The 15,243-nt window shown below is 39.7% G+C and overlaps 2 protein-coding genes and 1 pseudogene across 2 annotated transcripts; all 3 read right to left on the bottom strand.

The window, feature by feature from the left end:
- Positions 1–1,051: 1,051 nt before the first annotated feature.
- LOC124857179 (zinc-binding protein A33-like) lies at positions 1,052–3,113 on the bottom strand. Its single transcript, XM_047348334.1, has one exon. It carries the CDS (start codon positions 2,970–2,972, stop codon positions 1,593–1,595), a length of 1,380 nt encoding a protein of 459 aa, XP_047204290.1. The 5' UTR covers positions 2,973–3,113; the 3' UTR covers positions 1,052–1,592.
- Positions 3,114–4,112: 999 nt separating this feature from the next.
- LOC124857281 (zinc-binding protein A33-like) lies at positions 4,113–6,472 on the bottom strand. The gene has a single exon (XM_047348487.1). It carries the CDS (start codon positions 6,464–6,466, stop codon positions 5,081–5,083), a length of 1,386 nt encoding a protein of 461 aa, XP_047204443.1. The 5' UTR covers positions 6,467–6,472; the 3' UTR covers positions 4,113–5,080.
- A 2,696-nt stretch (positions 6,473–9,168) lies between these two features.
- On the bottom strand, positions 9,169–10,759 carry LOC124857475 (annotated as a pseudogene).
- Positions 10,760–15,243: the final 4,484 nt, after the last annotated feature.

The raw sequence follows: 15,243 nt of genomic DNA, 5'->3' as shown, positions 1-15,243 counted from the left end.
TGTCAGTAAATCTCATGCTGTTGGAAAGCCTGTTTATTTTCCCTTAACTTGCACTGCATTTATAAAGTAAATGCATTTATGTTTAAGCAGCACAGTTGAGTGTGTGGTTTGCACCTTTCAAAAATGGCCAACTTTCAGTGGCGACAGTGTGACGGTGTGGAGCAGCAACACCCTCACTGGAAAATTAAGGCCTGTCGTCATTGGAGGCAATCTTTAAGCACAGAGATATCGAGATAAGATTCTGCAAACCCTTATCGTCATAGGCTAGGACCAAACTCTGTCCTCCAATATGGCGGTGCTCGCCCCCACAGAGCCGGGTTTATCAGAAACTTCCTCCAGAATTTAGGCCTATGTGCACTGAACACTTGTGGGATTAGCTTTAGTCTACAGTTTGTGCTACAATGATCAATATAACCTTATACTGTGGAAATGGTGGTGGACTTTCGGAGAACACCACCCCCATACACCCCCCTCACCATCCTCAACAACACTGTATCGGCCGTGGACCACTTCAGGTTCTTAGGAACCACCATCTCTGAGGACCTGAGATGGTCTTCACACATAGACACTGTTCGAAAGAAGGTCCAGCAGAGACTGTACTTCCTGAGGCAACTCAAGAAGTTCAACCTTCCACAGAAGCTGCTGGTCATCTTCTACACTGCCATCATTCAGTCTGTCCTGTCTTCATCCATCTCAGTGTGGTTTGGTTCATCCACAAAACAGGACAGGTCCAGACTGCAACGAATAATCAGGACTGCAGAGAGAATAATCAGAGCTGACCTTCCCTCCATCCAGGACTTATACAGGTCAAGGGTCAGAAAAAGAACTGCTAAAATCTCTGCAGACCCCACACACCCTGCACACAAACTGTTTAGAGTTTTACCTTCAGGTGGCGCTACAGGGCACTGTTTACTAAAACCAGCCGCCATAGAGACCGTTTCTTCCCCCAGGCTGTTTCTCTGATGAACATTCAATAGAGTACAAAACAACAGCATACAGATGTTGCAAATGCACCTTTTTATTATATATGTGTATGTTGTACATTGTAAATATTTATATTCTGTAATACAAAAACAAAACCAAAGAGCAAAGTGTACCGGAGTCAAATTCCTTGTTTGTATGTAAGAACGTGGCAATAAAGCTGATTCTGATTCTGATTATTGGCTGATATGTGACAAATGCTAGCCAAGGAATGGGATGCAGTCCCACAGCAGTGTGTGACCAAGCTGGTGACCAGCATGAGGAACCGCTTTTGTTACAGGATTAAATTGTTCAGTTGTCAATATTCTTTAAAGTGGATTCAATCCTATAAATGAACCCAAATAACAGTTAATATCGGAATAAGATGAATAAGCTGAGAGGATTTGGTGTGGTTAGCATAGGGTTAGGGTACAGCTCAAATACTCACCTCTGCTGCTCCACCCATAAATGCATTTTCTCTACAAATGTGGCACCATTTAAAGGGAACCATACAGGTTTTCCAATGGTATATTTATTGCCAAGAAGCATTATGACAACAAAGAAATAATTGACCCAGCACAAAATTCCTTCTTTTTTCATTTTAGTATATTTCACTGAACATAAAAATCAGGTTATTTTGTTGCCTGCAGTATCTTCAGAGGAGATGCGTTTTTGGTACAAATGTAAGCAAACAGATTCTCAGTGAATGTATGGTTGAAGGTGTGAATGTAGTTGTTGGCATCAAGGTCAAAAAATGAAACTTCTCCTTCGTCCCAGTCCAGATGAACTCTGATCTTCTGGAGCTTCGTCACTGGGAGAGCTTTGTTGGGAAGTGCATGGGAGATTGCTGCGTAGCTTCCATTACAGAGACATATTCCCCAGAACCCGGCCTGTATTTGTCCCTTTCTGGGAACAGATTCTGACAAGACACCAAGACCCCAGAACTCCTCATTTCTAACCTCTACGTCCCAGCTGTGAGTTCCTGAGCTGAAGCTTTCATGGCTGATGACACAGTGTCGCTGCTCAAACCTCTCTAGATTATCAGGAAGCTTCTGTCTTGGCCCGAACGTCACACCGGTGAGATCTTCAGACAGGGTGAGGTGTGGTTCAGCCGTGTTTGGATCCAGAATCACGGGAAAGAATGAGACCATGTGCTTCATCTTGGTCCAGATGCTGTAGCTCAGGTTGCCCAGATGTTTGGCTTCATCTATCAGAGCTCCAGAGAGTGGCTGTGGGTCATCCAGCAGGGGGCATTGTTGGAGTCTTTCCTTTGCTGTCTTGTAGTCTTGCAGTAGTGACATGTTCTCGGATCTTATGAACTCTTCTTCTGTTGCTGTGACTGTTTCTGAAAGAGCCTTGATGTTCTTGCTCAAGTCCTCCTTCTTCTCCTTTATCACCTGACTCTTCTGCTCCTCTTCCTCCCTCAGAGCTGTGATTCTGGCCTCCTCTTCCTCCTGCAGGAACTGATGAAGCTTCTTGAACTGATCTTTGATGTGCATCTCTGTTCTTTTAGCCTGGACCTTTATGTGTTCTGCAGTTTCATCAAAGTTTTCCAAAGCTTGTTTGAACAGCTTCAGTTTTTCCTTGAAGGGCATCAGGTAGGTCTGCAGCTCGTCTCTGTGGTCCTGCATGGTTTCATCGATCGGCCTGAAGCTGTGGTCCTCGTGTTCTTTTGAATCTCTGCAGATGAGACAAACAGGCTCCTTATGATCCAGACAGAACAGTTTGAGTTTCTCAGAGTGCAGACTGCAGAGGTCCTCGGATCCCGTGGGAGTTTTCTGACCTCTCCCCAGGAAGAAGGCAAAGCACAGGTTCTTCATCATAAAGTTACGTGGTGGATCTCTCAGCAATGACATCTCCTGACAAAGCGGACACTGCCGTGTTTGCTTCTCAGCCCACTCTGTCTGCAGGCAGTCCTTGCAGAAGCTGTGGCTGCATTCCAGCTTCACAGGATCTTTGAAGATGTTGCAGCACAGTGTGCAGGTGAGATCCTTTTCTGACTGCAAGAGCATTTTGGCTTTCAGCAAAAATAAAAACGGAGCTGAAAGAACAATGATTGTCCTTCAAAGTTGCTTCTGATCAGAACTCAAGTCTTCTCTGAAACATATATTCAACCTAACCACAGGTCCCAGTGTTTCCAGTGCAGCCTCCTGTGTCAGCCCTGATGGCGAACAGTGTGCATGAAGTCAAAACCTCATATGATAAGGAGGAAACCTGACGTCAAGAAAAGGCTGTGATAGCAGGTTACATTTCCAATGCAAATTTAACATCGCACTGATAAAAAGTCCTGTGACCTTATTTGAAGAAACTAAAGACTCACAGTGTTTCAAATGGAAATATTTTATTCCCAAATATCTAACCACATTCAAGGATCTGTATTCTTTATGTTTTTATTTAAATAAAAACTTGGAGCAGACCTGGGAGAAGATTTTTGATATAAGTCCTGGAGGTTTTGGAGTCTCAGATCATTTAGGTGTCTTCATCTGAGATCCATCTAAATAACCTAAACTGGATCTCATTTGCACTTTTCTCTTGATGATCAATAATAAGTCTTATAATAAGTCTATATAAATATTAAGATTTGGGCTATTTCTAATTTTGTTTTCAGCATTTCTCTTATTTGCTGTCCAGCCAATCACATCTGTTGAATTGCCTGATCTTCTCTGTCCATCTGTTGATCCCTCATACTCTGCTGATGCAGCTTCATCATGAAGAGTTGGAGTCACTCAGATGTTTGCTGAGTTATAGGTCCTCCCGCCGGTTTGCAGGACCTGTTTTAATCTCAGGCCTAAATGTTGAACTCTCTCTTTGTTCAGTTTGGTTTATCATCTGTCGTCCCTTTTCTTCTGTTTTGCATTTAACTGCCTGAAGCTTTTCTTATCTTCTTCTGTTGCTCTGCCTTGACTCCTCTTGGCTTTTTCACATCTAGCTAGTAAAAAAAAAGATTTTAGGGTTTACTCAAATAAAAAAGCAGGTGTACTTTATTCAAAATAAATGCTGAAGAAAGGGTTCGTCCATCAGAGTTCTTATATGTTCAGAAAATAAAACACAGACTGTTAATGAATTGTTTCAGCCGTTGTTTATTCGTGATTAAACAAAATGGTGGCACTAAACTGTGACACAAGGCAGGAAACAAAGTGAATGACTTCCGCTGTAATTTTCCATCAAAAACCTTCTGACTGATTGTTTTTTTCAAGCGTTTTTACATTCAAGCCATTTCTGCACCAGAAGAGGTGATTGTTTTGCAGTCACTGTTTATCTAATAAATGAAAAGCCAGTTTATAAAAGCATGCTGAATTAAATCATAATGTTAAAACTCAAAAACTCAAAGGTAAAGAGAATTTTATTTACTAAACCATTTTTTACTGAACCACACAAAGATATTAAAAGTAAAGTTTACTGTTTTAATTAAGGTCTACCCCCTGAAGATTAACCATGTAATTATATTACAACGTTTTAATCTGCTGATGACAATAAATAAAACGTAATACGGATCATTGTTGCTTCAATAAACTGCATAAAATGAGATAATGTGCATCAAATCTGACTTAAACTTGTTTATTGTCCATGCATTAAACACACTTGAATTGTTCTTATAAAAGATGAACACAGTCTGATAAAATCGAAACAAAAATCTGGACATCAGAGAGTAAAACCTTAACAAACTGTTAATTTATGTCTCATCTGCGTCTGCTGTGCATTAGCAAAAAAGCCCCCAAAAATAAAAAGCTTCATTTTAACAAACATATCTGATTATTAGACTTACACTAAGATAAAATTATAAAATATTAGTTGGGAATAAAGCAATAACATATTCAGACATTCACAACACATTTTAAATTAGAGTGTATTCTTGTAAAATTCGAAAATGTAATTATCGTTTTCTTTCCGCTGAACAATTATGCCATACTTTGTGTCGGCCCATCACATATAATCCCAGTGAAACACTTTGATTGTGGTTGTAAAGTAAGGAAAAAAGTGAAAGAGGTATGAATATTTCTGCACTGTGTTGTAAATATGATCATAAAGATAAAAACACAAATAGAAATTTTCAGTGAGAGGATTTTAAAGCATGCTTACTCAAACAAAACCAGAAACCGGCTGTCAAAGAGAATGCATGCTATGTTTCAGAGATTGCTGATGGCAATATCTTCAGGGATGACTCATTGTTATTCGCAAAGTAAGGAAATAGCTTCTCATTAAAAGAGTGTTTGAAGCTGTGAATGACTTTATTCATATCCAGATCAATAAATGAGAGCCTCCCTTTATTAAAATCCAGCTGAACTCTGATCCTCTGGAGGTTTTTCACTGAGAGAGTTTTATCTGGCAGGGGTGGAGACAACACTTCGTATTTTCCATGAGTTAGACAAACCTCCCAGTAACCAGTCTGTATTTCGCCTTTTTTCAGAACCGACTCCTTTATCACACCAACGCCCCAGCATTTATAATGTCTAACTTCAACATCCCAGCTGTGAGTCCCTGAATCAAACCCCTCAAAGCCCAGAACACAGCAGTGCTGGTCAAACCTTTCTGGGTTGTCAGGGAGCTTCTGCCTTGGTCCAAATGTAACAGAGGTCAGATCATCAGACAGGAAGAGTTCTGGGTGAGCTGTGTTTGGATCCATAATGACAGGAAAGAACGAAACTATGTTCTTCATCTTGATCCAGATATTATGCACCAGGTTGCCCAAATGTTGGGCCTCTTCTATTAGAAGTCCGGAAACAGGTTTAGTATAATCCAGCAGGGGGCGCCGCTGGATTCCAAACTTTGTAGTCTTGTAGTTCTGTAAGAATGAGATGTCTGGAGCCCTCAGCTCATCTTCGGTGGTTCTGATTATTTCTGACATGGCTGAAATCTGCTCCTTCAGAGCCTCAATCTTCTGGTTCAGCACCGTCCTCTTCTGCCTCTCTTCCTTTCTCAGAGCAGAGATCCTGGCCTCCTTTTCTTCTTGTAGAAACTGATGAAGTTTCTTAAACTGATCCTTAATCTGCTTTTCTGTCCGCTTGGCCTGGACCTTCATGTATTCTCCAGTTTGATCAAAGTTTTCTTTAACTTCATTAAACAGATGCAGTTTCTCCTTTAGGAGCATCAGGTAACCGTTGAGCTCCTCTCTGTGTTGGCAAACAGTTTCATCGATGGGTCTGAAGCTGTGGTTGCTGTGAGCTTTAGAATCCCGACAGATGAGGCAGACGGGCTTCTGGTGATCCAGACAAAACAGTTTGAGCTTCTCATGGTGCACATGGCAGAGATCCTCAGACTCAGCAGGAACCTTCTGTCCTCTTTCCAGTAGGAAAGTTTCACACAGGTTCTTCAGCGCCAGGTTGCAGGGTGGCTCGCTGGATGAAGATATTTCTTTACAAAGTGGACACATCTGTACTTGTTTCTCATACCACCAACTCTGCAGACAGACTTTGCAGAAGCTGTGGCTGCACTGCAGGACAACAGGGTCTTTGAAGATGTCTTGGCAGACAGAACAAGAAAGATCATCCTCTGCTTGGGAAAACATGATAAAAATGTCCTTCAGCTGTTGCCGTCAAACGTTTCTCTCCTGGAAACTTCTTGAAACTCCAACACACCAGTATGATATATAGTCGCAGGTTTCCAATGGTAATATTTCATTGACCTCTCCTCCAGTGATGATCCCCAAACACTGCATGCACGCAAAATGAAGTCAGGCGATGCACACTATAGCATCTTTATAGGTTTGGAATGAGAAACATGTGAGACACACCTCTCTGGCTTTAGATTCGAAGAATGTTTCGTTTCACATTCAGGATTACTGTTGAAAGAGATGATCTTTTGTTGCAAAAATCATCTCTATCGACAAAGATCATATCTATCGACAGAGTTGAAACTATCACAGAGGCTGGAGGAACGTGCATATTTCTTATATTGTCCTAGAAGACTGTTAGGTTCGAATGAAACCAAGCAAGGTCAAGCAGACTCATTATCCGACATCAATCACATCACCAGACATGACAGCTAATCTGGAAACACAAGTTAAAGGAGGAATGTTAAACTTAAAGCAGATAAATGCAGATTTGCATCTTTCTGGTTGGACTTCATGAGCAGGAAACTGTCTCAAACAGTCAGGGCTGAAGTTTCAGATGTTTTCATGGTCCTACATTGTGTTTCTACAGCAACACTTCAACCTCAGCATGGGTCAGGAGAAGGACATAGACGAGTTAACAGCATCTTGCCTATATCCAGCACATTAAGAATCTCAGATGTTGTAGATCAGAAGGTGCTTTTAACTGTTATTACCAACAATAATTGATTTCAGGACCCACTGAAGCAGAGCTTCCTCAGCCTATCAGCTTCTGACCAAAGAGACTTAAGATCCACGCTCTCCTTGGTTATACTAAAGAAACAGAACTAATAAGAAAATTAAACATTAAAATTACCGGTTCTCTATTTCAGCAAACGGACTTTATTTGTGATTATTGTTTTTATCATTCATAACCATTTAAGCCTAAAATATCACAACTGCTTTAAAAATATATTTTTGAGGAGTTTGATCGTAGATCTCATCTTATTCAGCCTGTTACATGTTCATACTAACACAATAATCTGATACAATGATTTTCCGTTTCAGTAGTGGGAGCTGTCCTAATTTAATGTTTCTTTTATTTCTGGAAATTGTGGATTTTTTAGGATTTACATAAATATGTACCCAGTGCCTCTGCCACACATAAACAGAATGTATAATTTAACTAAATCAGTTTTAAAGTCACATTTTATTTACCAATGTATGTCGGCTTTGGATATTTAACAGACATGTCTACGTTCATCAGAACACCTCTGGAGACAGAAACCAGTTAGGGAAAGACGATGGCTCAGGTGGCTGGAGTTCATCCTGTAACTGGTGGGTTGCCAGTTCGAACCCCCAACTCTGTTCATCTCAGTCATTTTGTCCCTGGGCAAGACACTCCGCCCACCTTGCTGATGGTGGTCAGAGGGCCCGGTGGCACTGATTGTATGGCAGCCTCACTACGGTCAGTCTGCCCCAGGGCAGCTGTGGCTACAATGTAGCCTACAACTGTCAGTGGATGAATGGGTGGATGACTGGTTGTAGTGGAAAGACCTTTGGAGTCCAACATGTTAGATAGATCCATGCATTAATAATATGGCTGCAGTAGTCATAAAAGTATTGATTTTGTGAATTCTCCGTTTTTCTTTTTTTTTTTGAAGTGGCCAGCTTTCTTTCTACTTCAGTGTGATTGTTCCTCCTACTGTAGCTCCACCTGTTTTCAATTCAATTCAATTCAATTCAAAGATACTTTATTGATCCCCGAGGGGAAATTAGAATACATAAGAGCCATACATCCAGAGTCAGAAGGGTTACTTTATCAACTTCAAGAGCAGCTTCTAAGTATCCAATGAGCTGGAGATGGACGAATGGATGGATGGATGGATGGAACAAACAATAGATTAATACATTTTTAATTATTATTACTGAAATCATATATCAATTAAACAAAAGATGCAAAACTGTATAAAAGTCCTTTGTTACTTTTTTCAGAAAACTAGAGAGGATTCTGCTGGATCCCAAACAGGAAGAACATTAGCGTGGATCTTAGAGAGGCAATAGTTGATGGGAATAAATTTTAATGGCTTACCAAGCAATTTCCAAATAAGACCAACAATTTACAACAAAGAAATAACTGAATCTGACTGCACTGTTCAATGGTTAGGATTAATTGGAATGTATCTACCTCACTTTGTGAAGTGCCTTGAGACAACGTGTTGTGAATTGCCGCTATATAAATAAACTGAATTGAATTGAATTAAAATTAAAACAAATTAAGAAAGCAACGCTCTTCCAAATGAATCCACCCCAAGGTCTCAACGTGAAATGTTCAGAGAAATAACAGAAACCTGGGAGCTCCATCTCAGACTCAGTTAGCAGGTTAAATGTTAAAGTTCATGTCAGGATAACGAGAAAAAAACACATATGGCTGTTTAGATGCATTCAAGGAAAAATTGAGTTCCTGCCATTAAACTTATTAATAATAATAACTATACGTGTGGTTTTGATTACGGTAGTTTTGGTATATTTAGTATGATGATTTTAACTCATACAGAAAAATTAAATATCAGCAATAATTAAATATTAATAAGATATTGTTACAAACTACGAGCCTACAGAGATGAGTCCATAAAAGCTGAAAAGATCTTAACTAGAAAGACTAAACAACATGAATTTTTTCAGTGAAGGGTCTGTTCTGGTCCAGAGGTCGTCCTTGCTAGAATCCTGAGGGATAAACTGCTGGTGGTCCAAAAGAAAGGAAAGATGTTTTCAGTGAACGATTGATTGAAGGTGTGAAGGAGTTTGTTTGTATCCAAATCAAAGAAATAAATCTTTCCTGTGTCAATATTCAGGTGAACTCTGATTCTCTGGACCGTTTATACTCCCAGAACCTTATCTGGAATCGGCCTGGAGGCAGCAAAGTATTTCCCACCAAGGAGACCTATTACCCAGAATCCAGTCTGTGTTTCTCCTTTCCTGTGGACAGAGTCTTTCACCACCCCAACACCCAGTTTTGATCTTTCCGGACCTCCACATCCCAGCTGTGAGTCACTGAATCAAAACCTTTAGAGCCCAGAACACAGTGGTGCAGGTCAAACCTCTCTGGGTTTTCAGGGAGCTTCTGTCTTGGTCCAAATGTAGCGGAGGTCAGATCATCAGACAAGACAAGCTCAGGATGAGCTGTGTTTGGATCCAGAATGACAGAAGAGAATGAGATCATCTTCTTCATCTTGGTCCAGGTGTTGTACATCAGGTTGTCCAGATGTTTAGCTTCATCTATGAGAGCTCCTGGATCTGGCTGTGGAACATACTACAGGTGGCAGTACTGGACATTGCTCACTGCATCATTGTAGACTTTCAGAACAGTTGTGTTTTTAGCTCTCAGAACCTTTTCAGTAAGTTCTAATGTTTGTGAAATGTCTGCTATTTTGTAGCTTAGAATCTTTGCCTTGTTATTCATCAGCTGACTCTTCTGCTTTTCTTCTTCTCTCAGAGCAGTGATCCTGGGCTCCTCTTCCTGTTAGAGAAACTGGTGAAGCTCTCTAAACTGGTCCAGAATCTCAGAATCAGAATCAGAATCAGAATCAGAATCAGAAAAGCTTTATTGCCAAGTACGTTTTTGGACATACAAGGAATTTGTTTTGGCGTAGTCGGTGCAATACAGTACAAATGAAACAGTATAAACATATCTACAATATAATATAAATATATGTGCACAGTTTTAAGTGAGTGAGAGTAAAAGTAGAGCAGTATAAGATGCAAGAGCAATACAACAGTGCAGATGATCATTGTGCAATCTGGGTCTCGGTTCACCTAGACTGGACCTTAATGGGTTCTTCTGTTTCATTGCAACTTTGCTTTGCTTGTTTAAACATCTCCAGTTTTTCCTGGGTTCAAATGGCTTTTGGAGCTTCTGTTTGAGGTCATGCACAGTTTCATCGATGGGTCTGAAGCTGTGCTTTCTGTGCACTTTAGAATCCCGACACATGAGGCAGACGGGCTTCTGGTGATCCAGACAGAACAATTTGAGCTTCTCAGACTGGAAACTGCAGAGATCCTCAGAGTCATCTGAAGTTTTCCTGTCTTCTTCCAGTAAGAAACCCTCACAACACCAAGTTGCAGGGTGGATCTTTCAAAAAAGACACCTTCTTCTCAGACCATCATCACACAACCTTTACAGAAGCTATGGCTGCACTGCAGGATGACTGGTTCTTTAAAGATGTCTTGGCAGACTGAACAGGTAAGATCCTTTTCCAAATTAGAAGACATTTCACCTGAAGTGGTCTTTCCTTTCTGCTTAAAAAGGCTTTTTAAGCTTCACATCAATCTAATCCATAGCAAAGAGTCACAACTACAGGCTGAAGTCTTGGTGTTCCAACTTTCCTGTTGCCATCCCAAAAATCTTCTCTGTTCTTGTTATTGCAGCGTCTTCATGTGAGTCTCAATTTAAGAAACACAGCTGGGAATCTGCCAGCTGCAGCATGTGATTTATTGTCTAAGTGGGCATAAATGAGGAACAGCTACCCTGTTGGGGAAATAAAAATCACCTTATCATCAATTTTCAAAGTACGACAGTTTCAAAGCAGAAAGGTATGTGGGAAAATCTCGAAAATTGATACACTTTGTCATGATTTGGGGTTGTTTGGTTTTTGGTTTCGGGTTTTTTCCTTATGTTTTTCACTGTTCAAGTTTTGAATCATGTTTCTGTTTATTTTCCTGGTCATGCTTTTGTTTTGTCGTCTTGTTCATGTTTTGTCAAGTTTGGTTTTCTGATCTGGTTATGCTTTTGCTTCATGTTTTTCTAGTTTGTGTTCAAGAGTCTCTGTTTTGCTCCAGTCGCGTTTTGTTCTGTTAATTAAGTTTATTTGGTTCACCTGCTTCAAGTTAATCTGTCTCCTTGCTCCGCCTGGTTTTCACGCCATATATTCACACCTGTTCTGTTAGTCGTCGCGGAAACATCTCTCATGCTCATGTCTTGTTCTCTAACCAAGTCTTGTCTTTGTTTTGATCATGCCATGCCTGTCTTGTCTGCCCGTTTGTTTTGTTCCTGCCTCCTGCTGAGTGTGAGTTTTTGTAATTAAACCTTTTCTTCACTTACCATCACGCTGCCTGCTCGTCTGCATTCTGGGGTCCAATATCAAGTAAACCGTGACACACTTACAGTAGTTTGGTTGATTTATGTTAAGAATTGCTACTCGTGCATCGTCTATTTCCGGAACTTTGGGTCAATAATTAATAATTTGTTTTAAACATAGTTTTGATTAAGACATTATCAGATGCAACAAGAGACATCTTTCAGAAATTTTTACTTTGTGCGTCCACAACGCATTTTCCCCCAAAATTTTGGGGATCATTAAGATGTGTTTGGTACATGTGAGACAGGCCTTTAAAGATTTTTAGGTTGTCTTGTTTTTTAATATCTCCTAATGATAAAATTTAGTCCAAGTTCCTTTTCTGTTGTTGAATTGCTGACAGCTGATGAAAAGGAGGCCGGACTACGACATCAGATGACTTTTTTCTTAACTTTATTTGTAACTATACAACACTATGAGCACTGGGCATAAAATACTATCACCTAATTACAGTTAAGAAGTGATAAAAACAGAGACATTTAAAACTAAAACACAGTAAATAATGAAGAACCAAATAATTCATATATTTAACAGAAAGTTAATGGCACTAAATGTAATGAATTTACATTTCTGAATGAAAAGGTTTCTACATAGATTTATGAAATATCTTTAATGTTTATTTGGAGGGTCCAGCCCAAACATGATGTTGTCTTAACAGACAACAATTAACAATTAATAATTACAGTTTTAGAATAAAGTCACCATTAAATGTCCTTAACCCACAAACAACCTCAAATAAATGTTCTAACCTCTCACCACGAGTAGAACAAAGAATACAGTCAAAAACATCCAAACTATTTTCGCTTGTGGGTTCAACTTCACTTATTCTAAATTGCACCTCATTCAGTTTAGTCTTTTAAAAATCCGTCGCGACTAGGAAAGTCATGTAGCGTGTCTCCAGCTGAAGAACACAAAAGTTCTGTGTATAAATGTTCAGAATGGTGAAGCTGCACCATCTCTGGGTTTCCAGGATTTTCTCTTCCATTTATGACAGTGAACTGTGTGAACCCTTCCGTCTATCCATTTTATATCCTCTACCGTACAGAGTTGTGGGGGAGCTGGTGTCCATTTCCAGCGGTCTTTGGGCAAGAGGTGAGGTCCACCCTGGACAAGTCACCAGTCCATCTAAGAGACTCACAGAAACACACAGGACAAACAACCATGCACCCATTCATACCATGGGCAGGTTTAGAGAACAGTTAACCTAATCTAGGTTCTGGACAGTTGGACTGTAGGAGGAAGCTGGAGTACCCGGAGAGAACAGTAGCAGCATTCCTATGTGATAAAATAAAAAAGCTATGGTAGGTTAACTAAGTAGAGACTCCTAGTCTTCAGGTGGACATTTAGCTGTATACGTCTTGTATTTAAATCTTGAAAGTGTTTGCATTTGAAATAATAGAAATACATTAATGCAGAAATTTGTTCTTGTTTCCTTGCTTCTGTCTGTATTTTATGCAGCTTTAAACACTCTTGTATGACATGGTAATCTTCATTTCTTAAAATCCTCAGCATTTGATTTAAAAGTGAAAACCTGTCAGGTTTCATAGGTTTAAAGCAGGACCAACTTACAGGCATGAGCTAGGGATAAACATGGGAGAAGGTTTATTGGTAATCTAACAGAAAACTGACAGGTTTTAAATGATAACAGGACACGAAGCACAGGCTGCATAATGAAAGGATCCAGCAATGAACAATAAAACAGCTCATAAACTGAAGCAAGGGTGGAGAATGGCGTTGGATCCAGGTGAGCTTAATCAGGGGAATGAATGTTTTACAACTGTGTGAGGAGACTGAGCAGGGGACTGAGGGAAGGAGACTAATTAACACAGAGGGTCTGAACCAAAACACAAAGAAATTACAAGACTAAGACTAACATTAGAGAAAACTTAATGGCACAAACAGAACCTCAGAAATAAGCAAGATGCTAAACACAAAGGAATGGACTAAAATGGCAGAACCTAAACAACAATAAACCCAAACACAAATGAAAACCAAGACCCACACACCCAAGGATTATGGGAAAACCTGTTTAAAAGCTGATTCGTATCATGAAGGTAACTCTATCCTTATTTATGTCTTCCTTACTTTATGAGTGTCTCTGTGCGTGACTCCTTTCACCTTCGGTTCAAACATCAGCTACAGCTGTTAACTCCACACAGTAACGGCTGCATTGTAGTGAATAAACGTTGGACTCCTGAAGAACGACATGTGTTGGGCAGGAACATGTCAGGTCATGCCAGCTACACCCAAATGCTTCATCTGGTGTCTCAAACTCCGAGCTTTCCATGTTTTACTTTCACTTCTAAAGCCCCTCGTCGTCTGTAAAACACTTTGTGATATAATTATCCAAACTCAATTGTTTTAATCAGCTTGTAAATGTATTGAGCTGTTTACATGGTATGTTTATTTCTTTCTTCTAAATTACCACAAATTGTTCTTACTTTAACTTTATATAGGTCCAGTCACAGTTTACTCTCATCATTGGCATGAATGTCGTGTTGATTTTGAACACGACATTCAGGAAATTAACGATCATGCAATACACTATAAATAAGATTTGGGATTAAAACGTTTCCATTTATTGTAGTAAATCAAGGTATTTGTAACAAGGGAAATGAAGACTTTTCTTACTACTACAGCCATATTAAAGCATGGATCTATCTAACATGTTGTCCTTTATTTTATAATCTGTGTGCAAAAGTCCCAAAAGATTAAAATCCTCCTTGCACTAAATGATCAATAAAATTGCTAATGATTTAGTCCAGACAGCAGAGTTAATATAAATGTTCAGGTTAAAACCTGTTGTGGTTAATTTGAAAATATACAGACTGTTGAAATAATATTTGACGAAATATTATTAAGGGAATATTTTGGAAAGAGCCAAATCTTTCTGGAGAAATTGGGCTTAATGGTGTTTACTTAGTTATCAGATTTAGTAAAATGATGTTAGGGACACATTATTTACTGGATTGAAAACTAAACTTTTCTGGGTAAATATTATTTGGCAGTGTTGAGATAAAATATTGCTATCACTGATATCCTTGCGGCCTCAACCTCTCCCAGTCCGGATGTCGTGAGAAAGAACAGATGGAGAGCAGGAAATTAAGATTAACGCAAATTTAATTTGGAAGATAATAAGTCCAATGATTTCTAATGCAAAATGAATACATACAGAATAACACAAAGAAAGAAATTTACAGGCCCTTACGGAGGGAGATCGCAGATTTCAGCAAAGCATGGCTGTCTTTACCCAGATGTCTCTGTCATTACAAGTTCCAGAACATCTTTATACCGTTGACTTCAAAGCTTACTGACTGTGCCTCCCCCTTATGCAGTCTGGCGATGTAAATCAGCCAAGCTCCCTTGTGGCATCTATACCACGGCCAAAAGTTGACATTTATTGGTTTCTTGTCCCTACAGCCAGCTTTTACTGCTTGCAGCTGCCGAGAACCTCCTAACCTCTGTTTCACCCCTGCTCCATCCTGACTCCTGCTGTGATCTGTCCTCTCTCCTCAAGGCTCACTCATGTTAAATCTCAGTTTAATGTTCTCACATGCAAACTAAACTTATACCATTAAAGTACATGATTTTAATTCTCAACAGCAGAAAGCACATGTCTTT

This window comes from Girardinichthys multiradiatus, chromosome 20 (assembly GCF_021462225.1).
Source record: "Girardinichthys multiradiatus isolate DD_20200921_A chromosome 20, DD_fGirMul_XY1, whole genome shotgun sequence".
Taxonomy (NCBI): domain Eukaryota; kingdom Metazoa; phylum Chordata; class Actinopteri; order Cyprinodontiformes; family Goodeidae; genus Girardinichthys; species Girardinichthys multiradiatus.
This window is presented reverse-complemented; position numbering and strand designations above follow the sequence as displayed.